This window comes from Halteromyces radiatus, assembly GCF_025201355.1.
Source record: "Halteromyces radiatus strain CBS 162.75 chromosome Unknown BX664scaffold_4, whole genome shotgun sequence".
Taxonomy (NCBI): Eukaryota; Fungi; Mucoromycota; class Mucoromycetes; order Mucorales; family Cunninghamellaceae; genus Halteromyces; species Halteromyces radiatus.
This window is the reverse complement of record NW_026251690.1, coordinates 2,371,790-2,398,050: the sequence shown is the minus strand read 5'-3', so window position 1 is coordinate 2,398,050 and position 26,261 is coordinate 2,371,790. Positions and strand designations below refer to the sequence as shown.

At 33.8% G+C, this 26,261-nt stretch overlaps 12 protein-coding genes across 12 annotated transcripts; 6 read left to right on the top strand and 6 right to left on the bottom strand.

Annotated features, from left to right (window-relative positions):
• Window positions 1–548: 548 nt before the first annotated feature.
• On the top strand, window positions 549–1,894 carry BX664DRAFT_264257 (uncharacterized protein; the record flags this gene model as incomplete). Its single annotated transcript, XM_051540808.1, has 2 exons — window positions 549–662; window positions 752–1,894. 2 exons carry the CDS (start codon window positions 549–551, stop codon window positions 1,892–1,894), a joined length of 1,257 nt encoding a protein of 418 aa, XP_051400445.1.
• Window positions 1,895–2,230: 336 nt separating this feature from the next.
• On the top strand, window positions 2,231–3,016 carry BX664DRAFT_297435 (30S ribosomal protein S16). The gene is made up of 2 exons (XM_051542241.1): window positions 2,231–2,521; window positions 2,619–3,016. The coding sequence occupies exons 1-2, from the start codon at window positions 2,285–2,287 to the stop codon at window positions 2,694–2,696; spliced, it is 315 nt and encodes a 104-aa protein (XP_051400444.1). The 5' UTR covers window positions 2,231–2,284; the 3' UTR covers window positions 2,697–3,016.
• Window positions 3,017–4,049: 1,033 nt separating this feature from the next.
• Window positions 4,050–7,206, top strand: BX664DRAFT_137732 (uncharacterized protein). Its single transcript, XM_051539839.1, has 4 exons — window positions 4,050–4,363; window positions 4,434–4,524; window positions 4,622–6,863; window positions 6,989–7,206. The coding sequence occupies exons 1-4, from the start codon at window positions 4,194–4,196 to the stop codon at window positions 7,171–7,173; spliced, it is 2,688 nt and encodes an 895-aa protein (XP_051400443.1). The 5' UTR covers window positions 4,050–4,193; the 3' UTR covers window positions 7,174–7,206.
• Window positions 7,207–8,423: 1,217 nt separating this feature from the next.
• On the bottom strand, window positions 8,424–8,951 carry BX664DRAFT_333433 (Tom7-domain-containing protein). Its single transcript, XM_051545516.1, has 3 exons — window positions 8,887–8,951; window positions 8,715–8,812; window positions 8,424–8,625 (listed from the first exon to the last, which is right to left on the bottom strand). Exons 1-3 carry the CDS (start codon window positions 8,920–8,922, stop codon window positions 8,604–8,606), a joined length of 156 nt encoding a protein of 51 aa, XP_051400442.1. The 5' UTR covers window positions 8,923–8,951; the 3' UTR covers window positions 8,424–8,603.
• A 222-nt stretch (window positions 8,952–9,173) lies between these two features.
• BX664DRAFT_333432 (uncharacterized protein) lies at window positions 9,174–9,885 on the top strand. Its single transcript, XM_051545515.1, has one exon. It carries the CDS (start codon window positions 9,221–9,223, stop codon window positions 9,863–9,865), a length of 645 nt encoding a protein of 214 aa, XP_051400441.1. The 5' UTR covers window positions 9,174–9,220; the 3' UTR covers window positions 9,866–9,885.
• Window positions 9,886–12,384, bottom strand: BX664DRAFT_333431 (uncharacterized protein). Its single transcript, XM_051545514.1, has 13 exons — window positions 12,292–12,384; window positions 12,037–12,211; window positions 11,835–11,950; window positions 11,595–11,752; window positions 11,330–11,510; window positions 11,121–11,257; window positions 11,002–11,060; window positions 10,822–10,934; window positions 10,659–10,759; window positions 10,473–10,593; window positions 10,272–10,409; window positions 10,120–10,209; window positions 9,886–10,051 (listed from the first exon to the last, which is right to left on the bottom strand). The coding sequence occupies exons 1-13, from the start codon at window positions 12,308–12,310 to the stop codon at window positions 10,023–10,025; spliced, it is 1,437 nt and encodes a 478-aa protein (XP_051400440.1). The 5' UTR covers window positions 12,311–12,384; the 3' UTR covers window positions 9,886–10,022.
• A 117-nt stretch (window positions 12,385–12,501) lies between these two features.
• BX664DRAFT_333429 (Mur ligase) lies at window positions 12,502–13,939 on the top strand. Its single transcript, XM_051545513.1, has one exon. It carries the CDS (start codon window positions 12,539–12,541, stop codon window positions 13,913–13,915), a length of 1,377 nt encoding a protein of 458 aa, XP_051400439.1. The 5' UTR covers window positions 12,502–12,538; the 3' UTR covers window positions 13,916–13,939.
• Window positions 13,940–14,989: 1,050 nt separating this feature from the next.
• On the bottom strand, window positions 14,990–17,336 carry BX664DRAFT_280669 (uncharacterized protein). Its single transcript, XM_051541492.1, has 4 exons — window positions 17,132–17,336; window positions 16,650–17,036; window positions 16,076–16,483; window positions 14,990–15,956 (listed from the first exon to the last, which is right to left on the bottom strand). The coding sequence occupies exons 1-4, from the start codon at window positions 17,315–17,317 to the stop codon at window positions 15,309–15,311; spliced, it is 1,629 nt and encodes a 542-aa protein (XP_051400438.1). The 5' UTR covers window positions 17,318–17,336; the 3' UTR covers window positions 14,990–15,308.
• A 281-nt stretch (window positions 17,337–17,617) lies between these two features.
• Window positions 17,618–19,676, top strand: BX664DRAFT_333427 (phosphatase 2C-like domain-containing protein). Its single transcript, XM_051545512.1, has 6 exons — window positions 17,618–18,172; window positions 18,245–18,262; window positions 18,391–18,557; window positions 18,681–18,875; window positions 18,934–19,215; window positions 19,300–19,676. Exons 1-6 carry the CDS (start codon window positions 17,815–17,817, stop codon window positions 19,384–19,386), a joined length of 1,107 nt encoding a protein of 368 aa, XP_051400437.1. The 5' UTR covers window positions 17,618–17,814; the 3' UTR covers window positions 19,387–19,676.
• Window positions 19,677–20,752, bottom strand: BX664DRAFT_333422 (thymidylate kinase-like protein). Its single transcript, XM_051545511.1, has 5 exons — window positions 20,570–20,752; window positions 20,384–20,492; window positions 20,228–20,315; window positions 19,983–20,171; window positions 19,677–19,915 (listed from the first exon to the last, which is right to left on the bottom strand). Exons 1-5 carry the CDS (start codon window positions 20,688–20,690, stop codon window positions 19,808–19,810), a joined length of 615 nt encoding a protein of 204 aa, XP_051400436.1. The 5' UTR covers window positions 20,691–20,752; the 3' UTR covers window positions 19,677–19,807.
• A 726-nt stretch (window positions 20,753–21,478) lies between these two features.
• On the bottom strand, window positions 21,479–23,465 carry BX664DRAFT_280661 (WD40-repeat-containing domain protein). Its single transcript, XM_051541491.1, has 6 exons — window positions 23,413–23,465; window positions 23,128–23,280; window positions 22,856–23,072; window positions 22,639–22,785; window positions 21,907–22,581; window positions 21,479–21,849 (listed from the first exon to the last, which is right to left on the bottom strand). The coding sequence occupies exons 1-6, from the start codon at window positions 23,423–23,425 to the stop codon at window positions 21,543–21,545; spliced, it is 1,512 nt and encodes a 503-aa protein (XP_051400435.1). The 5' UTR covers window positions 23,426–23,465; the 3' UTR covers window positions 21,479–21,542.
• Window positions 23,466–23,837: 372 nt separating this feature from the next.
• BX664DRAFT_333417 (uncharacterized protein) lies at window positions 23,838–26,147 on the bottom strand. The gene is made up of 9 exons (XM_051545510.1): window positions 25,619–26,147; window positions 25,528–25,541; window positions 25,396–25,441; window positions 25,217–25,323; window positions 24,945–25,132; window positions 24,666–24,870; window positions 24,512–24,606; window positions 24,370–24,403; window positions 23,838–24,300 (listed from the first exon to the last, which is right to left on the bottom strand). Exons 1-9 carry the CDS (start codon window positions 26,086–26,088, stop codon window positions 24,017–24,019), a joined length of 1,443 nt encoding a protein of 480 aa, XP_051400434.1. The 5' UTR covers window positions 26,089–26,147; the 3' UTR covers window positions 23,838–24,016.
• Window positions 26,148–26,261: the final 114 nt, after the last annotated feature.

Genomic DNA, 26,261 nt, shown 5'->3' with positions numbered 1-26,261 from the left:
GTCATGCTTATTTGTTACAAGCTGGATTCATTCGTCAGGTAAAGTGAGAATCTTCAAAAAAGAGAAAGTACCTCCATTCATTGTCCTTTTTTTTCGATTTAGTCATCTTCTGGTATTTATAGTTTACTACCCATGGGTTTACGTACTATTGAAAAGTTGGAACGTATCATTGAAGAAGAAATGAACAACATTGGTGGGCAAAAACTTATGTTACCAATGTTATTACAAGCTGATCATTGGAAAGAAACAGGTCGTTGGGATACTTCAAAAGGCGAGGCAAGTCCAACCAAAAAAAAGAATATTTATTATCAAATCATTTCATTGATTTATAACTTTAATTTTTTTCATATTTTTAGTTTTTTCGGTTGAAAGATAGAAAAGGGATGGATATGTTGCTTGCACCTACTCATGAAGAAGAAATCACAAGTTTGGTGGCCTCGGAACTACGAACTTCAAAACAACTTCCTCTTCGATTGTATCAAATTGGTCGCAAATACCGAGATGAACTTCGTCCTCGAGCTGGCTTGTTACGTGGTCGTGAATTTATTATGAAAGATATGTATTCTTTTGACAAATCTGTGGAGGATGCCTTTGCAACTTATGATCAGGTTGGTCAAGCATATACAAAGATATTCCAACGTATAGGCATTCCATTTGTAGTGGTAAGAAAACATAAAAAGTAAATAAATAAAAAGAATGATAAACATACTCATTTATTTTTCTTCTTCTTTTGTTTAATAAAAAAAAAAAGGCAGAAGCTGATAGTGGCAACATTGGTGGATCCAAATCTCATGAATATCATTTGATTTCCTCTGTTGGTGAAGACACTCTTCTTACCTGCAATACTTGTGGATACACAGCAAATGAAGAATTAGCAGAGGCGGTATACAATGAAAACAATACCAGCAGTCTACCTACAGTATCTACCACAACAAACGATTATGAAATTGCATTACAATCACTTGGATTACAGGCGTTAACATCTTCAACACCACACATTACAACACTTGCTTATTCAGCTTACGATGGAACAACAGAAGAAAAAAAAGTAGATGGATTGATTGCTGTATTAACACCACATCACCGATCAGCCAATTTACTCAAAGTACATGCAGCATTAGGTAAACATTTAGAAGGAACTCAAACTATTGGCGATCGGGCTACTCTGGAATTCAATATATTATCTGCTACTCAATGGATGGAAAACAAGGATCAAGGTAAACCTGTACATCTCTTTTTGGATGATGCGGTCAAGCATGACCTTCCAAGTTCTTCTTTCTCTTCTTTCACCATACATGATTCAAATCACTTTCGATTAGCTCAAGCAGGTGATGATTGTCAACGATGCAAATATTCTTCTGAATCATCATCACTGGAAAGCGTCAAAGCTATTGAAGTTGCTCATACTTTTTATCTTGGAACAAAATACTCATCTGTCCTTGGTTGCACCTTCCAAGATCATACTCGAATGAAAGATACTGAAATGGGTTGTTATGGTATTGGCATTTCTCGGTTATTGGCGACGGTGGCGGAATCAAAGACTGATGATCGAGGATTGGTATGGCCATCCAGCATTGCACCTTACAAAGCGTGCATCATTGCCACGGACGACAAACGGGAAACATTCAAGACTCTGGCTAACAAGCTTTATGATCAAATCAATGGAACACCAGGTTGGACCAACAATATCGTACTAGATGATCGTCGTACTGGATTTGGACGTAAAATGACGGATGCCGAAATGATTGGATTCCCCTGGATCGTCGTAATTGGACGCAAGGCATTCAATGAGCAAGAGCCCCTAGTGGAAATTCATCAACGTATACAAGGTGCTCCTAATGTTAAGATAGATGTACCATTACAAGATTTAGTTCGTTGGTTGATGGAACACTAAAGGTCGTATATATCATATTTCTTGATTTTTTTTTTTTTTTTAGAGATTAGATTAGACTAGTTTTGTATTATAGTTTAGAATGTAAATATATAGATTAAGGTAGTCGTCAAATGGAATAAAAGAGATTCCCCCCCCCCTTTTTTTTTTTAAATCATAATGATTTTTTTTTTGTGATATTAATAGATCAGTATCATTCTTTTGTTGTCTTTAGTTGCATAACACTGAGCTTATCCAATCGCTCGGTCTGCAAAGCCACTAGTACCTAATAAGAGTGAGGGAAAGACGGAGGTTGAATATCAGTATCAATGTTTTTTTTTTATTTTCTTTCTTAATTCAACCGTTTCCTTTCTCTCTTTTCTTTTTTGACACATTTTTTTTTTTTTGTTAACCATGGTTGTTCGTATTCGTCTTGCTCGACATGGTCGTCGTAACTTGCCTTATTATCACATTGTTGTAGCCAATGCACGAACAGCACGAAACAGCAAGCCTTTAGAACAACTTGGTACATACAATCCTCTTCCCAATGAAAACGGACAAAAAGCAATCAATCTCAATTTTGAACGAGCAAAATATTGGTTAACGGTGGGTGCTCAACCTTCAGAGACAGTGGAAAAAATCCTTGTTCAGGTAAAAAAAAAAAAAAAAAATAAAATAAAAGAATGATATTCCAATATTTTTTTTTCTGTTGAAAAATAGTGTAACTAATCCATTTTATAATTTATAGGCTAATCTTATACCTCAAGCACCTAAACCATGGATGAAGGAAGCAGCAAAGCGATTCCAACAAGAAGCCAAGGAATGAAATAGAAGATTTTGTTTATAGTGATAGACTCCTTTTTTGTTTTTTTTTTTTGTTTTTTTTTTTATCATGATTTGACACCCTTTTTATATTTCTAACGAAAATGTATATAATATCCTTTTTTCCCCCTCTTTACATGTCATCCATAACCTTCCTCTTCATTTATAATAGTTGTAGCTACATACTTGTATTGATTAATTATACAATAAATATTCTGCTGCTCCATTGAAGATTTCAACATCAATATTAAAATGGAAAACGTTTTGCTGGTAATCATGATGAATAAATATAAAAACTATAGTTCTTTTTTTTCCAAATATGGCTGTTGAAAAGAATCAGCTGAAGCAATCAATCATCAATCATCAGTCAATGTGTTTTGATATACTCTACTGGGATCTCTAGAGCGATATCTGAAAGAGTAGTAATGCGATATCCGTTTTGGGAAAGACCGATATTTTTATTTCATAACTTTGAAAACACTGTAAAAAATTCAGCATCGATCCGTATTTTGTATTTTCCTTTTTTTTTATTATTATTATTATTGACATTCCTTTATTTCTTACAGTTCCATTTTTTTTTTTTTTTTACCATGATGATTATCCATAACAGCGACGATATTCATATGAAACAATTTACAATTGATTACACCTGTTTACGTTCGCCTCGACTGTTGGATGCTTTGAAAACTGCAATAAAAATACGAATGTCAACACCTATTCAACTATTTTATATATTTCCATCCCAAGTATCAATCTGCTCATAAAAAGATATCTCTGGATATCGAAACTTTGAAATAATTACGCACTACTCATTTTGGATTGATTGAAGTAGTGCATGTATACTTTGATATGCTGGCTTGTAAGTAATCAAACAAAATTGTAATTTAACGATCTAACCACACTCTTTCCTTTTTCGGTCTTCAAAATTTATCTTCATGGCGGGGGGGAAACGTAGCTTTTTGAATGCCTTTGTCCAGTCCTTCCACTTCTTTTTTTCCTTTTACATTCTTATTTTCCGTTACTGGCTTGCGGATCTCTTCTTCCTGTAGAGAACCACAATCTCAACTATTTTCACAAATATCATCGCGTCGATATATAGTGGTATGTAGTTCACCTGTAAACGAAAATATAGCCTTCAAATAATGGTTCAATTAACTTTTTTTTTTTTTTTCTCTTCTTCTTTTTCTCACTTTCTCAATTGTAGACTGTGTGAATCAACTTCCATCTCAACTGAAAAACATTTTCAACGATCATACCATCTCTTTTCTCGACAAAGTATTATTGTCAACAACAATTCGCCTTTCTATTTATATCTTCTACTAGCAGCTTGGACTTTACAACGCATACACGTGTCTACGGATTCCATCCTTTTTAGCTTTTGAACCTCAATTTAAACACGATACCAATCTGACGAACTGTTTTTTTTTAAAGTGCATGATTGAAATCATCTAACTCAACTAACTACAACAAGAACTAATCCAGTCGGTTATTCAACACAATCATGTCCAATGCACTTTTATTACGACTCTTTCGCTCGGAATTCTTCAACTCCTGGATTGCTGTATCCTATTTATTTCGATACCCTGACAACGTTGGCATTCAACATTACCTTTGTAGTGAACTTAACAAATTTCCCGTATCTGAAATCGAGTTTTTCTTGCCACAACTCATGTAAGTTGTTACTTTTTTTTTTTATACACTCTCTTTATTAACTGATTTGTTTTTTGATTTTCAATTCTAGTCATCTACTTATTACGCGCCCATCCGATTCGGTGGCTCTGGAATGTTTTCTTGTGGACTTATGTGAAAAATCAACTCATATGGCAATTATGGTAAGGAACTATCATGAATTGTTTTCTTTCTTATCATGAAGTAATCAATGCATTAACATGATCCTATTCAATTTTTTTTTTTTTTTTTTTTTTTTAGACATTATGGTATTTACAAGCTTATGTCTCTGATTTATCCGCCAATCCAAATAGTCCTTCATTTGCTTTATGTAGAAGATTACTCAACAAATGTCAAGCTATTGTATTCTCGGATGGTCATACAGCTGATCTAGAATTAGCCGATGCCGCCTCATCCATGAATTTGGGTATTTCCACTCACAAAGTTCAAGAAAATGCATTACCAGCTTTGGTGGGTATAGGTGCCATGTTGACTGCTATAGGACAACCACTCATGACAAAACCTGCTGGACAAATCGCTATTGCTCAAGGTCGCCGGAATAGTATTTCATCCTCAAGCATTTCTATTGGATTGACTCGTCGAAATACCATGAATGGAGCTAGTCCTGTATCAAATCCAGAACGACTTCAAGTAGATGAACAGCAGGAAATAGAGAGTGAAATATCTTCGATTAACAAGGACAGCGGTAGGACTAGCATAGCACCAACAACAACAGAAGCACCTTCAGCAGTCCAGCAACAAAATGCAGCATATGAACAACCATATCAATCATCGTCACAACCTGAACTTCCAATTTCCAAGAAGAGGTTATCCCAATTCAACCCATTCACAAGCTCACCATCTCTAGAAGACCTTCATCATGGAAAAGCATTTGCAATGTCTCGATATCTTAAATCTGCTCAAAACAAATTCAATCGAAAACTCCAACCTCGATCATCCGCACTTCATGACAGCAAATCCTCATCATCTCGAAAATCCAGCACTAACAACAATAATAAATCGTCTGTCAACATTTTTGATCCAGCTTTAACAGCTCTTGGCCAGTCCTCTGTACCAACGAACAATACTGCACCACTTTCACCAGCACTGACTCATTGTTCCTCAGATGATCTCCTACGAAGTAATCATAGTCGACCATCTCATCTACCTAGTGTATTTACTCTATCTGATGACAATGATGATTCAACCAGTGATGACTCTGATAGCGACCGATCTATTGACACTTCATCCACATTTTCGGATGACTCGACTGCAGAAACTGAACAAACAATGAAACAACAAGGACGACATAGCAACAAGATGAAAAAGGAAAAGAAATATTTTACCGACAAGCAAAAAACTAATACTGATTCTGATGATTCATCTTCTGATTCTGATGGCTATCAAACTTTGGCGCGACTCAGCACGGATCATAGGAAATTATTACTCAAATCCAATTATTTTCGGTCAGAAATACAGTTCGTACTTGCCTTGGTGGATATCGCGACTCGATTGGTGATTGTACCGAAACCTGCAAGAATGAGTGCTCTACATGCGGAATTGGCGTTATTGAATCACAACCTACCAGCTGAAGTATGTCTTCCTCTCTGGTGTCCAGCAACAGCAGAAAAACCTTATCATCATCGTGTGGTCAGAATCAATCCTTCGGATGCGGTGGTACTCAACTCAGCTGAACGTGCTCCTTATCTATTGATGATTGAAGTATTGGAAGATGAGATGAGTTTTGACGATGACTATATGTCTACAATGTATCGAATGCGACGGCACCATCATCATTCCCATCGATCAAAACAGCAACGGAAACAACTACTCGACCACACAAATGATGGTGATGACAAAAATGGCAACAGCAATGACATTGGCACTTTCAAGACATCTCAATACAACAGTGGCAAGAATAAGAAGATGAAGAAAAAGGTACGGAAACGACAAAGCAAGACAAAACATGGATTATCAATATCGGAATTTGCCAAGAGTACCACGACTGCTTCGAAAGCGGTAAGATCAGTGCCTATGGTAGATATGGGTGAATGTCTTGGAGGAACAGCCGCAGCCACTTTGACAGCCAAAATATCAGGGACGTCGACAAATGATCTCACATTATCAGATGCAACTACATCAACAACTACGACTAGACAACATCGAACTTCCATACCATCATCATTGGACGATCATGCAGAAAGAATGCGAACAGCCGCTGTCATGTTAGCTCAACTTCAACAAAATTCATCATCAGCACAAGCATCCGCAGGAGGATTTGGTACTGCCGATATGACAAAATCTATACTTTCCACACCTCGTCAAGGCACTGAACAAATTCGACAAAAGATCATAAAAGAAATGCTTGCTCTGGAAGATCAAAGGATGGAAAAGATGAAAAAGGAAGGCGTTAGTGGTGGTGTAGATGATGATGACGGTGGCAATGAATTATTGGATGATGAACGATATGTTGCTCAAGTGGTCAACAAAGAAGATCCTAGTGGTAAGTTCTCTATACATGTATATAGAATGAAATTGGAACTTAATAGGGTACTCTCTCTTGTTTTTTTTTTCTTTCTTCGTATATATATATATACGTGTGTGTGGTAGCTGCTGTGTTTTCTGAAGATTGGGAAGTGAAAAAAGCAAGAATTCGTGCAGCGTCTCCTTATGGGCATTTACCAAATTGGCGATTATTGTCAGTGATTGTAAAACAAGGAGCTGACCTACGTCAAGAACAATTTGCAATTCAATTGGTGAGAGAAATGCAACGTATTTGGCAAGATACAGGTGTGGATGTCTGGGTGAAATAGTAAGTAATTCAAAAAAAAAAAAAAAAGGATTATAGTCTACTGGAAAGATAAGAATATGTCTTTTTTTTTTCTTTTAATAGTTTCAGGGTCTTGGTGACATCGGATGGATCTGGATTGATTGAAACATTACGAAATACCATTTCTGTTCATTCTATCAAGAAGAATGCTTATATCCGAGGTTGGAATACAAAAGGGATTGTTTTTCACTTGAATAATTATTATGAAAAAGTAAGTATTTAAAAAAAAGGAAAGATGATAGACATAACATTTTTTTTTTTTTGGGATAATCATAGCAATGGGGACCCATCGATTCTGATGAATATATCAAGGCCCAAGATGCTTTCATGCGAAGTTTAGCGGGATATTCCATTGCTTGCTATATTTTACAGATCAAGGATAGGTAAGAATGGAAAAATAATGAGAAAAACGATACTCATTTTTTTTTTTTTTTTTTTTTGGTAGACATAATGGCAATATATTAGTAGATGAAGATGGACATTTGATTCGTAAGTTTATTTTTTTTTTTTTTAAAAAAAAAAAGTAGGATCACAATAATGATTCATAACCTATTTTTTATTTATTTAGATATTGATTTTGGATTTATGCTATCAAACTCACCTGGTTCTGTGGGCTTTGAAATGGCTCCTTTCAAATTACCACAAGAATATATCGACATTTTAGGTGGTGTACATGGCGAAAAATTTGCAGAATACAAAGCATTGATGAAGGCAGCATTCTTATCGGTACGGAAACATAGTGAAAACATCCTACTGTTGGTGGAAATGATGTGTAAGGATTCTCGACTGGCGTGCTTCCAAAGTGGTGATCAGACTATTCAACATCTTCGTGATCGATTCCAATTACATTTGACAGAACCCCAGGCAGAAGATTTTGTAGACCGCATGATCATGAGTAGTTGCTGCAACGTATTTACAAAACTTTATGATACATATCAATATTACTCTCAGGTAATCTTGCAAACAAAATGGTACAAAAATGATTCTGTCTCAAATATTCATCTTTTTTTTTTTTTTTTTTTTTTTTATTATAGGGCATTTTATAGTACGAGTAGTAGTAGTAGTAGTAGCAGCGGTAGTAGTTGTTGTAATAGTAGTAATCAAATATATGTTGACTGTTGTATCAATAAAACTCGGGAACAAAACGGATTTCATTTAAATATCAAGCGATTTGACTATTGTTGTATCAATGAAACTAATAATAATAATAATAATATAAAAGACATTATGGTATTTTTTTGTTTTCTAAAACATGTGGTTTCTTTTATTGTTTGAGGGGGTGTCGATTCAATATGAGAGAGGATTTCAAGTATGTTTTCATAAAACTACAGGTGAAGGCATAAATTATACGAATATACCTAGTGTATGTATGTATGTATGTATGTGAGTCCATATATTGCTGGTTGTCGTCTCTTAAGCAAGAGGACTAATCAATCTATTTCAAAAAAAAAAAAAAAAATGCGTTAATTTTCCTTTGAAAACCAAAGATGGCAAATGACTTTATCTACATTATTGATAACTTACTTTAACCAAGAAGGTCTAGGGTTGCTGTGAGTCATACCAATGTAGATAATGGCAGGAATGAAGGCAAAATGGACAGTTTTCTTGGTGACATCAAATACCTAATATGAAAAAGAATCAGTATTTTACATTATGGTCATTCTTTCTCTCTTTTTTTTCTTTCTTCTTCTCCTACCTTGAGTAGAGCTTCTTTTGTTGATTCAGAGACCATGGTGTTATATGTGTAAATGTTAAAAAAAAAAAAAAAAAAAAGAAAGAGAAAAAAAAAAAAAAAGAAAAAAAAACAACGGAGTTTCTTCTTCCTCTCTTTTTTGGCTTTTCAGGTTGGATTTAGCCTGTGACGTTTTTTTGGAAATTCATTTTCATGCGCCCTTCTGACGCCCCTTGATCCTAAAAAGGTGAATTGGTGATTATCTATTAGCTGTAGTTCAAAAGAAGTCAGTAAATCAAATGGAACAACATGAACATTCACACGTATTTTTTTTTCTTTTTTCATTCTTTTATATATCATGGAAAAGTTGGTTGTGAATCAAGGTGTGAAATTGACAAGTGTGGCTTTACCCTTACTTTTAGTGTCTCAACATTATACACGGAAAGGAACATGGATCTTTAAACCTTTGGCATCAGTTGGATTTCTTATATCAGCTCTATCTCATCGGTCGTCTTCTTCTTCATTGTATGGTACATCGGTCATGACTGGGCTTGTCTGTGGTGCGTTAGGAGATGTGCTATTGATCCCCAAGGCTGGGTTTTTGGCTGGATTGGGTAGTTTCTTAGTGGGTCATGTAGCCTTAGTGTATGCGTTCACATTACATCCTATGAACATTCGCCATGGTGCTCGTGCGCTTGTTGCTACTACGGTTATTGCCACCTTGGTTGGACGATGGTTGTTTCCTCATATTCACGACAAAACCATGCGCCGTGCTGTCTCGATCTACATGGCTATCATCAGTTGTATGGTCATCACCGCTTCTGCTAGCGTGGCCAATGCTCCTCTTCCTCAGCATCAATTGGCTGGTGCTCTCATGTTCTATTTGTCCGATTTATTTGTGGCAAGAGAGGAATTTGTCTCAAGATCCAAATGGAACCAATGGATTGGCCTCCCTTTGTACTATGGTGCTCAACTCCTACTGGCTGGTACTTTGCAGCATTGATACCTTTTTTAGAATGGTTCTTTTTTTTTTATTTGATTTGATAATAATAAAAAAACTATACACATATACATCATCATATCATTGCCTTGTTGATTTTAGTTTGTCACAAAGAAAAAATAATAATGTTTCTGTTCTATTCACTAATGGGTGGGATTTATCAGAATTCCATGCTTGTTGAAGCTTCTTCTATAAACATCATATAAAGATGAGTCGTCTTTTCTAAATCATCTCTGTTCTCTTTTTTTTTGATGTACCTCGTTTCACTCGTTGAGTTTCCAGTACCATGGCATTGACGAATTTTTCAAAAATGTCGATATAAGGCTTCAATGATGTCTTTTTGAAGTCTATATAATAAAAACGAATAATAATTAATATTGTCGCCTTATGATCATCTCCTAAGATATACCTGGCATCTTGCGTTCCGTGTCATTTGCTGATGATGGAGTATATTCGTTCAATTCTTTACAAAGTGTGGCCAAGGTTGGTGTAGCTAAAGGATCAAAGGATTCACAATTGTTAGGATCAATGGGCACACATACACGTTCTAATGAAGAAAAGAAAGGATAAAAGAATGAGTGATCCATATAAATGAGTGTGGAGAACTTACGAGTCTTTGGATGAACACAGAAGGGACTTTTCAATAAATGGTTGATATTGATGGATACTTTGTCATCTAGCCGAGGATATAAGTATTGGAACAAAATATCACGTACAGTGGTATCGTAGCTCTAAAAATAATAATCATATATTAGATCAAGTGATTTTTCTCTAATCCATCCTATTGATCATTTACCTTTGTTGTATCTCTGACTGCATCTTTCAATTCATTCCATTTTTCACGACCTGTTAATGAAGAATCGTTAGACCAGGATTCATTCAAATCATTGCGAGTGCCTGATTAAAAAAAAAAAAAAGTCGGTTAATGGTACGAATATATTATATTCCTTTTAATTCACCTTCATCTGATATGATGTTTAGCATTTTTTCCCATTGAATCTTTGTATCCAATACACCTTGACGTTCCAAAATAAGAGGTACAAAATAAGGTTTGATGATTTCTAATGAACGCCTAAAAAAAAAAAAAAAAAAAAAGCAATTGGAGTTATGAAATCATCTTATTCTATTACACTACTTACTCTAAAGAAGGATGTAATGTACTTGGTAATCGTACTTTTCTTGCCATTTCCGCGCCACCCTAGATGAAGGAAAAAAAAAGGTTATAATAAAGATCAATCTTTGTTTTTGTCAATATTACCTTCACAACTTCTAGATAACCAACGATGGCTTTACGACTGTCATTATCCAATTGTCTTGCTCTTTCATCACTGACCCAACAATGGACCCCACGACGTCCAGAGTAAACCCATAACAAGTGTTCAAATCCAAAATCATCTATAATATACAAAAAGAAAAGGTATTTGAATAAGTACTCCTTTTTTCGTTTTTAGTGACCTATTTGCTTACCACGTAGACAGGTATCAATGACTTTGACAGCAATGGTCATGAATTCCCAACAAGAACGACAAACGTCTCCACCACTACAACACGTTCGAATTTCATCATAGTCGGTCATATCAATATCAAATACCAATTCTTTTTCTAGAGGTCGAAAGGCCTTTTCACTAACAGTTTTCTTGTCTTTGGGCTAAATCAATATATATATATATATATATATATATAAAGGTCAGTATTGTCTATTTTTAATTGGATTTGTTCCTATCAACTTTACTCTGACGGAATAGACAGCACCAATATCGATTTTGACAGGTTGTAAGCGTTCAATTTCCTTTTTCAATGCGTCCATGTCAGCAAACGAATTATAGCGTATATAAATATCGTTGGTCAAAGTAAAACTGAACTCTCTATGAGTAAAGTTCTTACTTGTATCTATCAATAAGAGATATACAATGAAAATAATGAGTGTATATATAAATATTGTTTTTTTTTTTTCCTTTTCAATCAAACCTACTAATATCATAACTTAACCATGTGTGATATAACTTGTAAGGAAATAGTCTTTGATAGAATAATCTTAGTAAGAATATAGGATCTTGAGTTTCTGCTGATTCCAGAATACTGTTCATACTAAAAAAAAAAAAAAAAAAAAAAAGAAAGGTATTGTCAAGATCTAGTTGATTTTCCCTCTCTCTTTCTTTTTTTCTTGTTGTTACTTGAATTGACGTGGTGCTGACGAAGACCATTGTTGTTGATTTGTAAGTTGATCTCGATTAGGAGTTTGCAGTTGAACATTGGCCATATTGGAGTCCATTCGATTAATATCTTCGTCTTCGTTATCACTAAAAATATCGTCCATAGTAACATCCTTTAATTCATTATGAATAACAGCTACAGTTAAAACAAGATTTAAAAGGTAAATACTATATAACAAAAAAGAAAAAAAAGTTGATAATGATATAGTTCTGTACCTGCTTGATCAAAAGTCATTTTGCTTCTGTCAGAATATAGATATGTATATAAAAGGTAGGAACACGAAAAAAAGAGAGAAAGAAAAAAAAAAAGGGAAAAAGAACGAGCGCGACGAGATTTGCTGTTTGCCAGTGTTGGCAAAAAAAAAATGCGGCATTTTAAATTATGGGGTTCTTTTTTCTTCCTCTTTTTTTTTCTTAGACACATATCTCTTTTCTTTTTCTACTTGGAACAATCTAAAAAAGGATGGAGTTTGGCCTTGAGCGTATGCAAAAACTACTTTGTCACTTAGGCAATCCTCAAGATCAGGTCAAAGTCATTCATGTCGCGGGTACCAATGGCAAAGGGTCTGTCTGTGCATATATGACCAGTGTCCTTTTGCAAGCTGGTTACAAGGTCGGTAGGTTCAATTCTCCTCATCTTATTGCTCCACACGATAGTATTCAAATTAATGGTAAACCTGTGGATCCCAATGTATTCGAAACAACCATGGAACGAACTCGAAAAATCAGTCAAGATACTTTGGTGAATGCTACTAGTTTTGAAGTTTTGGTTGGTACTGCTCTTTGGCTGTTTGTTCATCCTCCAGAAGAAGAAAATGGGTTGGACTTTATAGTGGTAGAAGTTGGTTTGGGTGGATTATTGGATGCTACCAATGTGTTTCGATCACCAATCATGACAATCATCACTTCTATTGGTATGGATCATATGGGAATTCTTGGAAATACGATTGCAGAGATAGCTCGTGCCAAAGCAGGAATTATGAAACCAGGATGTCCTGTGGTGATTGCCCCTCAATCAGAACAACAAGCTGAAACATCATTGGTGCATTATGCTCGTGAATTGGATATTTCTTGTGTGGTGATGGTCCCTGCGATAGCCGATGATGATATTACAACAATAGTGACAACAGGCGAGCAACATCTGCATCTGCAGTTGGAACCTAAAGATGTGATAAAAGGATCAACCTTACCCCCTTTGGATATTCATTATACAGTGGAATTACAAGGTGATTATCAACGGGAAAATTCGGCAACTGCGATCATGGCATTAAAGTGGCTGGCTCATTCTGGACACATACGACTTGACACAACAACATTGCAACAAGGAATGACGAGAACATCATGGCCTGGACGATTAGATTGGGTGAATACGACATGTTTATTACCTCATCTACCGTTTACGACATTGTTGGTCGATGGTGCACATAATCCTCCAGCCTGTCAAGAATTACGACGTTATATTGATTCTATTCTTCAGCAACAACAGCGAACAAGGGTGATTTGGTTGATTGGTATCACAAAGGGCAAATCAGTGAGTGACATGTTACAGGTATTAACACATCAGGATGATTTGATTTTGACCGTTCCCTTCTCACAACCTCAAGATATGTCATGGATTGAATGTGTAGATCCAGTAGATTTGGCTCAACATGTGAATGATTATTATGATGATTCGAATGAACAATCTCGTACAAAGGCTTTACCTCAACAATCACTCTCAGACGCATTGACCATGGCTGGTTCCTTATTTAGACCTGACTCGGATTTGGTGGTTCTATGTGGATCTCTTTATTTGGTGGCTGACCTTTATCGACTCATGGATATACATCCTTTCTCTTAGGTCCTTTTTTTTTTTTTTTTTTTTTATCTATACTGACTTCCCTCCTTTATATTTTTTTTTTCCTTTAGATAGATACATCCTTTTTTTTTTTTTGTACTATTATTATTTTATTGAATAAAACAAGTTTTAAATTTGATGGATGATGTGATGATGGAAGATAGATGATTGGTGGTGATACAGTGTTTCCAAAACTTTTTGTGGGGTCACAAGAAAATGTTTTTCGTGATGTTATAAAATAAAATATCGTACTTTCCCGGAATGCCTTTTTTTTTTTTATTTTTTGATTGCTCTTTTTTTCATGATTTTCTTATATTCTCTATTTGATTATGCGACAATTATATTTTTTTTTCTTCTGTCATTTATTTTCTATTCTTACAATATTTTATTTCCTATTTTTTTTGCGACATCTTATTCTTTGAATTCCGTCAATTATTATTGAATAAAGTGTTTATAATAAATCGGGAATATGAACCGTGATCTAAGGGGGGGCATTGTATACTATAATGAAAAGAAGACGAGGAATCATCATGCAGACGGAGTTCGCATCCGTGCGGGCACCATGAATGGAAAAAGGGGGGTGGGTGATGAAGTGGCAATCGGGTAGCATATACACAAAAGGTAAAACAAACAAATAAATAAACATCTGAGAAACTGTTTATTGGAAAAAGTGCTTCAAGGCGTAAGGGGATTAAGGAGTTAAAAAAAAAAAACTGTGACCAAAGCAAAGGTATACCCCATCAATGATGATATAGAAAAGATCACTCCTTGTACAAAGTTTGACTTGACCTCCTTTCTATCAATGTCAAAAAAAAAAAAAGGTATCATCATCACCCATCTCCACATAAACAGGAATCTACCTACTCCCTTTTTTTTTTCCTTCGAATATGAAAGGGATGAATAAAGAAAAAAAAAAGAGACATTTGATTTCTGTGAATAATGTCTGTGATTTCAGAGTATTTTTCTATTTCATTTGTTTTGACCTTATTGAAGACCTTAAAAGAATGGATCATAGTGATGATAGTAATCAGCAGTAAGTAAACAATGTCAGATCCAAGTAAAGTTCAAATCAATCATCTCTTTTATTAATTGTTTGTTTGTTTTTTTTAGGACAATCAAAAGGTATCAAATAAGGATAAAAAAAATTATATTGTTCGACATTGAAACAGGATGATATAAGTATACTATATACAAATGAAAGGGAAAGAATAGGAGAATAATAAAGAGAGAAGAAGGACAAGAAGAATCAGAAGGAGAAGGAGGGAAGGGGGGAAAGGAAGGATAATCAGATATGAATATATAAATATATAAATAAGAACTAAGAACTAAAATAAAGTAAAATAAAATAAAATAATCTAATAAGAGAGAGAGAGAGATAGAGAGAGAGAGAGAAGGATCAATTCAGTTTAACCTTGAGTTGAACACCTTTTGCTCCACCCGACCATAAGAAACCAGATACAACGGCAGTCAGAGTAATAGGTAGTGTCCAATCGTCAGTGATTCCAATTTGAGCCGCACATCCAAGAAATATGCTCATCATTGTAAATAAAGCCGGGGCAGGTGAAGATGCAAGCATCATTTCAGAGGCATTCGATAAAGATAAAGATGATGATGATGATGATGGGTATCCACAAGGAATAGACGTAGTAGATAAAAAAGATGTAATACGACGTGATGATGATGATGATGATGATGATTGCTGGTGATTATTATCCTCATTTTTGTCATTTTCACATATATCATCCTTTTCTTCTTGACGTTTTTGATTTTCATCATATCGATCCACTTCAATATCGTCATCTTCATCGTGTTGTTGTCGTACAGATGATGCAGAGGAAGCTGTCGGTGATGGTGGAATAGCATCATTTCTATTGTTGCTTTCTACTTCCATATCTAAATCCCCACGTAGCATTTTTTCCAACAAATCAGTATCTTTGATAGCAAGGGATCGTCGTTTCGATTCCATCAACATTTGAGATTGACGTTTTGGATCAGGTGGTGGTGATGGTGAATGATGATGATGCATAGATCTATGATCCAATTCCTAAAAAAAAAAAAAAAGAAAAAAGAAAAAACAAACAAACCAATAAGACATTAATGATCTAGTTCATAGTATCACAAAATAATAGAGAACCAAGAGTTTTTTTTTTTTTTTTTTTTTACCTTTTGTAACATGGTCAATTTTTCTTCCAATTCCATAAAATCTTGTTCTAATTGAGAAACAATTTCATCTTTGATTTGTAATTCCTTTTTGAGCATTTGAATATCATCATCCTTATAAGATTGTTGGCGTAAAAGAGTTTCTTTCTCAGTTTCCAATTCGTCAATGATTTGTTCTAGTTGACTGAGTTTCCGTTCCAATTCAGCTGCATAAGAACCTTGCGAGATAGAAGAATGAATGACTGGTCGACAAATATGCTGAGCTTCCATTCCAGCTTGTTCATCGTCATCACCATCTTCATGTTGTTGTTTTTCTTCATTTTCAGGAGGAAGAGTCATGACTACGGTTGATTGATCCACAGGAGCTGATGTATAACAACATACTTCTTCACAGTTCGCATCACCATTGATCTAAATAATATATAATATATAAAATAATTATTAGTATATAAAAACCATGTGGAAATAATAAGATTATTCTTTTTTTTTGTGTTACCGATATTCCTCCCTCCTCCCCCCCTTGTTCCTTTTTTTTTTCCATTTCCCCTTTTTTTTTTTTTTTTTTTTGTATCTTTACCTGCCGATGAAGCAAATTGATCATTTGTACAAGATATTCATATTCAGGACCCACAGTTTTCATTGATAATACTTGATCAGATTGAAATTGATTTAATTTTGCATTTTTATCTTCTAAATCTTGTTGTAATAATCGAGTAGTACGTTGAAGTTGAACATTATTAAATGTTAATTCTCGAATAGTTGCATTTAAAGGTTGAGTTTTTTGTTCGATTAAATTATCAGTATCCACCTTGAGTAATCGATTAGCTCGTTGTAATTTGACATTTGATAATGTAAGTGCTTCAATTTGTGCTTCCAATTGTCGAGTACGTGTATCAGAACTTCCTTCTTGAATAGTTCGCCTATCAGTTGTCATTTTATTTTGATAATATGTGATTTCTGATTCCTAAAATAAGTAATATATATATATATATATAAAAAGATTATTATTATAATATATTAAAAAAAAAAATAAAAAAATAAAAAAAAAAAACTTACATTATTATTATTATTATTATTATTATTTTTAGGTATAGAATAATTCATAAGGTTCGAGTTAACACTAAAACGAGTTGGAGTGGCAATAGTAGAATCAGGTAATGAAGATATTGAAGAAGAAGATCTTGGTGAAAGATGTGAAAAGTATTGAGATATATGAGAAGAAGAATCAATTTGTGAAGAAGTCATTATTATTATTATTATTATTATAAAGAGATGAGAACCGAAGAAAAAGAAAAAAAAGAAAAAGAAAAAGAAAAAAGAAAGAAAGAAAAAAAAAAAAAAAGAGAAAAGAGAAAAAGAAATAGATAAAGACACGAGGCTATTGCTCGATTTGGTGAGAACCAATGTCTGAGATCTAACATTTTATTTTTTTCTTTTTTTTTTTTCTTTTTTTATGGTCAAAAAAAAAAAAGCTGGATTTTTTTTTTCCCTCCTTTGACTCCTTTTTCCGTCCCCACTTTCTTTTTTTTTTCACATTTTACCCTATTTTTTTTTTCTTTTTCTTTTCTTTTTCTTTTTCTTTTTCTTTTTTTTTTTTCTCTTTTTATTTTTTCTTTCTCCTTTATTTATTTATTTATTTTATACGTAATATCCAACTTTTTTTTTTTCTTCTCAGATATATTATTCTATATAAACTATTCTATTATTTGGCCCCTAGTTTTCTCTCTTTCTCTCTCTCTCTCATGTTACAGCATGTTCATCGTTTATGCTATCATATTCGTCCAAAGACGCCTTTTTTACGTCATCAACTAACAAAAATATTTTCAATACAACAACAAAGATATTATTATTCTGCTGCTGCTATATCTCAACAACAAGAAAAATCAAGATCTAATCTCAATATTATTGACTTTTTTGATCCTGACCTTATTACAACTACTCCTCATAATTATACCTTGAAATGTGGTGTTTCTGGTTATGCAAAAGCTGGTAAAGTCGTGGATATTCCTTTAGACGAAGGTATCTATACTAGTGTTCAAGTTGGTGACGATGCTTATTTTGTACGAACTGATAGTCTTGGTGTCAGTGATGGTGTTGGAGGTATATATTATTTATTATATTAAAAGTATCTTTAACTTTACTTTCTTTCTTTTTTTTTGTTTTATTGAATAGGTTGGCGATCTCATTCTGGTAAAAGAAAAGAAAAAGAAAAAAACGGGTTTTCTTTGATACAGAAAAGGGGATAGTTAGGAAAGGCAAAAAAAAAGATGGGACGATTTCTTATTGTTTTTATATATATACATGATTGTTATACATAGGTGCAAACCCAGCTCTTTATTCACGAAAATTGATGCATTACGCCCAATTGGAATTAGATCGGATCAAAACTAATGTTCGTCCTCATCATATTCCTCAACAAGTGCCTAATCCTGTTGAAATTTTGGAAAATGCTTATCATCTTACCACTTTGGATGCTCAAAATGAAGTAAGTAATAAAATTGTTCAAATTGGAAATTTTAATACTTTGACTCATTTTTTTTTTTTGTTTATATTTATTTATTTTTTTTTTTTATTTTTTTTTTTTTTATTTTTTATTTTATATATATAGGGAATCGTAGGATCAACCACTGCTTGTATTGTTGTACTTTTTCAAGATGAATTACGAGTAGCTAATTTGGGTGATTGTGGGATATCGGTCATACGACGGAACAATTATATCTTTCGATCAGAAGAACAACAACATTCGTTTAACTTCCCATACCAATTAGGAACGGCGTCATTTGATTCCCCGATGGATGCACAGGTAACTGTACAAAAAAAGATCTTGTGTAGTACTGATCTTTTTTTTTTTTTTTTGTTAGCAATTTACTATCAAAGTAGAAGAAGGGGATATTTTGATTTTGGCTTCAGATGGATTATTCGATAATCTATATGACGATGAAATAATGGAAGAAGTACAAAATTGTATAGAACAAGGAAATGAACAAAAAAAAGGATCAACCGAAGAACAATCAACAACAATAATACCAATTCAAGAAATATCAGATGCACTTGCTTTTAGAGCCAAAATAGTCAGTGAAGATCCCGACAATCCTACCTCACCCTTTCAAGTGAGAGCTATGCACGAAGGTTTATATTACCAGGTAAAAAAAAAAAAAAAAAAAATATAAACTAGAAATGGATAAAATGAAAAACAAAAGATTCACTTATTTTTTTTATTTTTATAGGGTGGGAAAGCTGATGATATTAGTGTGGTGGTGGCTGTTATCAACCGTGACGAAAAACCTGGTCCTTCACCTCCCCCTTTGCCATGAACTTGGATAAATCCTTTTTATTCGCCACTTTTCCTTCTCCTTCTCATACATCCCATCTTCATCTCCTACTTACTCCTCTTACTGTTCTTCTCGATAATCATTCTTTTATATACCCCGTCTCTCTTTTATTCACCCCCTTTTCATCATCCTCATCATCATTTTATTATTTTTATTATCATGTCCTTTTTATTATTATTATTTTTATTATTATTGTCAATACTACTGTATATAGTTATTTTTCTTTTTTATTTCTTTCCTTTCCCATCTGTACTACACATCGTTTATAGTCCAAATAAATAAATAAATATAAACAACAATTTATCGAATATGATATATATATTATTCAAACAAAACAAATCAAAAAATAACAAAAAGAATAACACACGAAAAAAAAAAAATAAGATCTATCAATTATATTTATCTATTTCCATAAATCTTGTTTCAAGGGACCAGGATTGGAATCGAGTGACTTGATCACAGCCATCATATCATTGTATACTTGATCCTTTGACTTGGAAGCATCAATGATCTAGAATGAACAATGGAAAAAAATAATTCAGATGGTAAAAGTACCTTTTTTTTTTTTATTTATTTACCTTCCAAGAAGAATCCATCATCTTTTGGAATTCTTGCCGTACTTTAAGTTGTAATTCACGCTTTTCATATCGTTCTTCACCAAATCCACCTCGTTTCTCGGCTTCATCCATCGATAGATCCATAAACATCACCACATCAGGGGTCAATAAGCCAACATCTGGTTGTCGACACCATTCAAAATCCAATCCCTATTAAAACATTCATTAAATAAAATACCTTTTTTTTTTTTTTTTTTTTTTTTTACCTTTGCAGCTGAAAAACAGACACCAGAGAAAGCATATCGATCAACTATAATGGTGGTACCTTGTTCTAGTAAAGATGTCATATGAGACCTTTATAAACAATAATAATAAAAAAAAAGAAGTAAGTCAATTGTTGTTCAACTCGTTTTCCATCATACATTGCTTCCCAACGATTGGCAGAGAATAAAAGATGAATAGCATGATCATCCATATGTGTCGATTGTTTCAAATAACTATCAATCATCTTTCCAGTTTGTGTAGTGCGATCTAGAGAAAAGAAAAATTGATACAGTTTTTGTTCCTATCTCAAACAGTAACATGTGGAACCTTATCTATATATTTACCTGGAAACTTGAATAATTGCGTCTTTCGACCTTGTTGTTGTAAAGTAGTTACAAGTCGTTCACATTGTGTGGATTTACCGGAGCGATCACAACCTTCAATAACAATAAGATGACCACGCATATCAGAAAAATCGTTCGTGGTTGAAAATAGAAAGTGAAAGAACCGTGCTTTTTTACATTTTTCTCTGAAGACGTGTCTTTTCAAAGAACGCAGCGTTAACCCTTTTTTTTTTTTTGAAGTATTTCTCAGTTCACTTTTGGCATTCCCTGATCACCCAATAAAATGACCATCACTAGATTCCTCTCAAAAAAGTAGTCAAATATTATCTAATATCATTTTATCGTTTACCTTGCCAGCTAATGTGCAATAAACACCAAAAAGATTTCATCGATTTTTCGAAAAATCGCCTGATGACCCCTCGACGATTGCTTTTTACAGCCAAAATTTGGCTGTAAAATCAAAAAATTTGGCTGTAAAATCAAAAAATTTTCAAAAAAAAAAAAAAAAAACCTTTCACTGCCATTGTTAAGCATAAATCTATCATCATATAAGTGCCATTTATAAAAGATGGATCTGTGAACGGATCCTTGTTTTTCCTTCAATCTTGAGACAACAGTTCATTTATTATTAAACCCTTTGTTTTTTTTTTTTTTATGATCATGAGGTGTGAGAGCTTGAAAGTGATAAGAAAAAAAAAAAAAAAACGATAAATTGAAATAAAACTGTTTTAAGGAAACCTTTTATTTTTGGATTAATATATCAGTATTTGGATTAGTTGATGAATGCGCTAATCATTATCATTTTTTAAAAAAAAAAATAAGAGAGAACACTAAAATGGATAAATATGAGTCACTGCTTTTCTTTTATTCTGAATACATCAAAAAAAATAAAAAATCAATCAAAAGAAAAAAAAAAAAAAAAGAGAGAGATAAAAACAAATCTGAGGTGATAATAGAGTAAGAAAGTCTATTTCTATGGGGAACTGTAGAAACGAACGGTACGATCCATGCCAGCAGCCAGTAGAGAGTTAGCCATAGGAGACCATTTAAGACCAGTGATTTCAGCAGAGTTGTCAGTGAAGCTTGCCAATGGAGATCCATCTTTTGCCTTCAAAATACGAACATCTGAACCACCTACAGCCAAGTATTGAGCATAATTGTCGAATGCAAGAGAATGTACCTTGTAATCCTCATCCAAAGTAAATGTCTTTGTGTTGGCCAGCTTACGAAGATCCCAAAGTTTGATCAAGTTATCTCCAGAAGTAGTGGCAAGAATATAACTAAAGGAAAAAAAAAATAAGTATATAATGTCTTTTTTTTTTTTTTTTTTTTTTTACCCGTTTTCAGAGAATGCGAGAGCTTGAATACCTCCAGTATGATCAGCAAAGTTTGCAGCCACAGATTGTGATTTGACATCCCAAATACGCACAACACCATCAGTAGTACCAGCACCAAGAAGCATACCATCAGGATGGAATTGAATTGAAGAGTATCCAGATTGATTATCTTGATCCACAGTTTCCATAATAGCCTTACCTGATTCAAAGTCATAGAATGACCATTTGCTGTCTAAACCTGCACTAACAAAGTAATCGCTGCTTGGATGCACAGATAAACTTGTCACTTCACCAGCATGAGCGTTGATGTTGTGTCCCAATTGATATCCTTTATCGCCTCCAGCTACCCAGATACGTACATGTTTATCAGCACTAGCACTAATAGCCACATCATCTTCCACTTGTTGTCCACGGAATTTCACTGCTGTCACCTTCTTAGTATGACCTGTTAAGTTTGCAACCACCTTTTCTTCCTCCTTGTTGTAGATTTGTACATGTTTGTCGGCGCCACCAGTCAAAATATATTTGCCTGACGCATCGACATCCACAGCGGTGATACCAGGTGTACGAGATGTATGCATTGAAGGAATAGTCGATGATTGCATAAACGTTTGGATAGTTTCGGCATTGGTGTATTCCGTTGGAGGTTTTCTCTTGCGACGACCTTGAGAAAGACTAAGAAAATGGATCAATATATGTATATATAAATAGGATGATACCAATCAAACTTACGTATTACTGGTTTCTGTGATTTTATTGATGACTTCTTCAGGTAAAACAGGTTGATCCACTTCCATAGATTCTTGAGCAGCTGCGGTAGTTTCTGTTGAAGCAGTAGGAGCGGCAGTACCCAAATGAGCCTGTACGTTAGCAAGTGCTCTACAAAAAAAAAAAAAAAAAAAGTTAGACACGTATGAAATTATATATATGCAAATATATGGTCGCTTACTCTCGAGCAGAATCACGTTCTTTCTTGAGACGAGCAATCACTCGTGTAGCAGCATCATTTTGATACAAAGCATGAGATAATTCTTGACGGACTTGTTGATATTGTTGTTTCAAGGTGAAGGATTCCAACATGACACTATCCCATTCGTTTTGTAAAGAGGATAAGATGGAAGGAACAGAGGAAAGTTTAGGTGGTCGTGGCTTTACTGATTGAGGATCTTGAAAAAAAAAATAATCAATAAATCTTGGAGGAGTCAGTTCATCTATACTTACTTGTTTTGACTTCGATCAAGTCATCAATAGTCATTTCTTCATTATTGACAGGATCCTTTCCATGATCAGTGATATATTTTTCGATCAATCGACGTTCGAAAAGTCGACCACTTTTGAGGGATACCACAGGATGTTCAGGTGCTTCACCAGAAACTAACAAAAAAAAAAAGAATTAATTTAATCGTACTAGGTCAAAAGACAACAAAGTATCCCAAATCGTCACCATTCATATGATACAATCATGTAGTTTCAATAAAAATGATATGTTCATTGTGATATACTTACTAGCACAGAACATTATTATTAGACGAAAAGGATGTAGTGAAAGAAAAATGAACAAAAAAAAAAAAAAAAGAGTAAGGGAGACGAGAGAGAGAGAGGAAGAATCAAAAACGCGGAAGAGCCAGAACAACAAAAATTCGAGCAAGTCACAATCATAACTCGCGGACTTGTCAAGATTCCTTTTTAGGGCATTTTTCACTTTTGAACAGGAGAGTCTATGCATAGAGCCATAGTAGACAGAGGATTAATAACAATGATACCTCTTTCCTTTGGAGTTCAAAACTATGGTATAGTTATATGATGCTAACAATCATACAGTATGGATTAAATGACTATTGACTACATCATATTGTTCAACTTGACATGAACTGTTATCACCGTAAGAAGATCACTATCATCGATTACATTGTAAAAGACTATTGTCAAAATTGATTTCCAAAAAAGTTCACGGATTCACTAGAATGTTTATTGAGGATAAAAAATAAAAAATGGTGGATAATGATTCGATAAATAGATAAAAGTAATAGGCAATAGATATAGAGTGATAAGTATAAGATAGCAATAATAATAAGATATATCGATTTGATGGTAAGGTGTCAATTATGACCTAGGACTGGGTTTTCTTATCAGCAGTTGGTTTGCCGTTGATAATGTGAGGAGATCCAATAACAGTAGCACCATAATCCTGTTGATGTGGTTGTTGCCTTTGAGTATGATCATAAGAGGGAGGAGCAGGAAGTAGCTGATCTTGTTTTGAGCATGTCACTCCCTTGTGATGTTGAATTGAATTGTCTTGTGTACTACTTGTAGAACGTACCATCTTCAATAAGGATTGGATATTGGATACATATGGTTTTGGTTGGCGTCGCACTACCTTGACCTTTTTGTGGACTACAAGAAAAAAAAAAATAACAATTTAAGTCAATGAATAATCATTTTAATCAAAATAATATCACTTACCATCAACATAGATATCTGTTTCATCTATGATTTCCTAATCAAAAAAAAAAAAAGTGTGATAAAAGAGGATTCCGTCAGCCAAAAAAAAAAAAAAAAAAAATTGAAACAATAATAATAAGCTATTCTTATTATCCCCACTTACTTCACCAATCAGTTCTTCAATAACATCTTCCAATGTAATAACACCAAGAGCACCACCTACTCCACCAGGATTTGAAGATATCAATGCTAAATGACCTAAAAAGGAAATGTCGAAAGAAATATGAGAACATAATTTCACATGATAGTCTACTTACTTTTCCCTTCTTGAAAAAAGTTCAAAATGTCCAAACAACTAGTATCAGGTGAGGTTTCCGGTAAAGCACTAAGATCGAAATATCGTACAGGTAATGCATCATCAATGTCGTAAGTAATAAGTTGTTTGACAAGTAGCATTCCAACAAAATTTGATTTGTCGTCTGTTGTACTGATCGGAATGCGAGAGAACCCATGAAAGAGAATCTATTTTTTTTTTATCGTGATACAATATGTAAGATTGACAGTTTCTTCCGTCTCCTGTTTTTCTTTTGTGCTACCTTGTCAACGGTTTCCTTGTCTAAAATGGCGTCCAACGATAAGGTGAAGACATCTTGAATAGGGGTCATCACCTTGGATACCGGCTTATCACGTAAATCCAACACAGATCCAATTATCAGTACTTCATCTTCGGTGAGTCCATCCGATACATTTTCAGATTGATGAAGGGAGACTAACGATTTCAACCCTACAAAAAAAAAGGAGTAAAAAAAAAAAAAAATAAGGCTACAATTGATTTTATATTATTATTCGCAAATGTTCACTAATTTACCTGCTTTCTTGTAAACGGTTCCTTGAGTTTTACCCAAGAAATGATCCAATAATAAAGATGTTGGATAGCCAATGGGATACATAATATACATCAATATCAGGACCAATCTACATTAATAATACAAGAAAAAAAAAAGGTTTTTTATTATATTCATTCTTGTCAAGTATCTATTTCCTTACGTAGAGCATTTTGCACCAATAGATAATCCATGACGGACACATATAGCTAGAATAGAATCAATGATTAGTACAATCATATTAAAAAAAAACAAACAAACGATAGAATAAAATTGATTTTGATAAATAGCTTACATTGTGGTATGATCCTATTCAATTAAAAACATTATACATGAATATAATATAATTTTTATTATCATTATCATTATTACTATTTTAAGCTTACTCTCCAAAAATAACAATCAAGGCTGTAGAGATCAAAATAGCTTGCCAACCACCACCAAATAAAGAATCCAAAATAATAGGTAAAGTTTCATTGACAATAACATTAGATAATAGTAAAGTTACCAATACCCAATGTTTTCCATGGTCTAAAAGTTGTAAGACCTTGCCAGCATTGTAACGTTCATCAGGTGATCCAGTTTCCTTTATGACTTGTAGATTTGTTAAATCCAATCCCATCAATCCAAGAGTAAGACCAGCAAATACAGCTCCCATGAGAACCAGAATAACCACAGCTATAAGTTTCAATACATAAAAGGTTGTTTGTTCCGTTATTGATACCAAAGTAGTCAAGTTGCCTCCATTACTTGATTCCAGTGAGAAAGACGACAATAAAGGTGAACAACTTGAAAGAGTCAATAACAAAGAGGTCCATACGAACCATAATAGAGTGCGTGAAAAAGCGCGACTCATACAATGAAAAGAATGGTTTGTCAGTTTTTTTTTTTTTTAAAAAAAAAAAAGGAAACAAGAAGAGAGAGAGAGAGAGAAAGCGAAAGAGAAAAAAAAAAAAAAAGAAAGAGATTCACAAAAAAAGATCTGAATAAATTCTCCCTATTTGAAACATTATCGGAATCTGAACATAC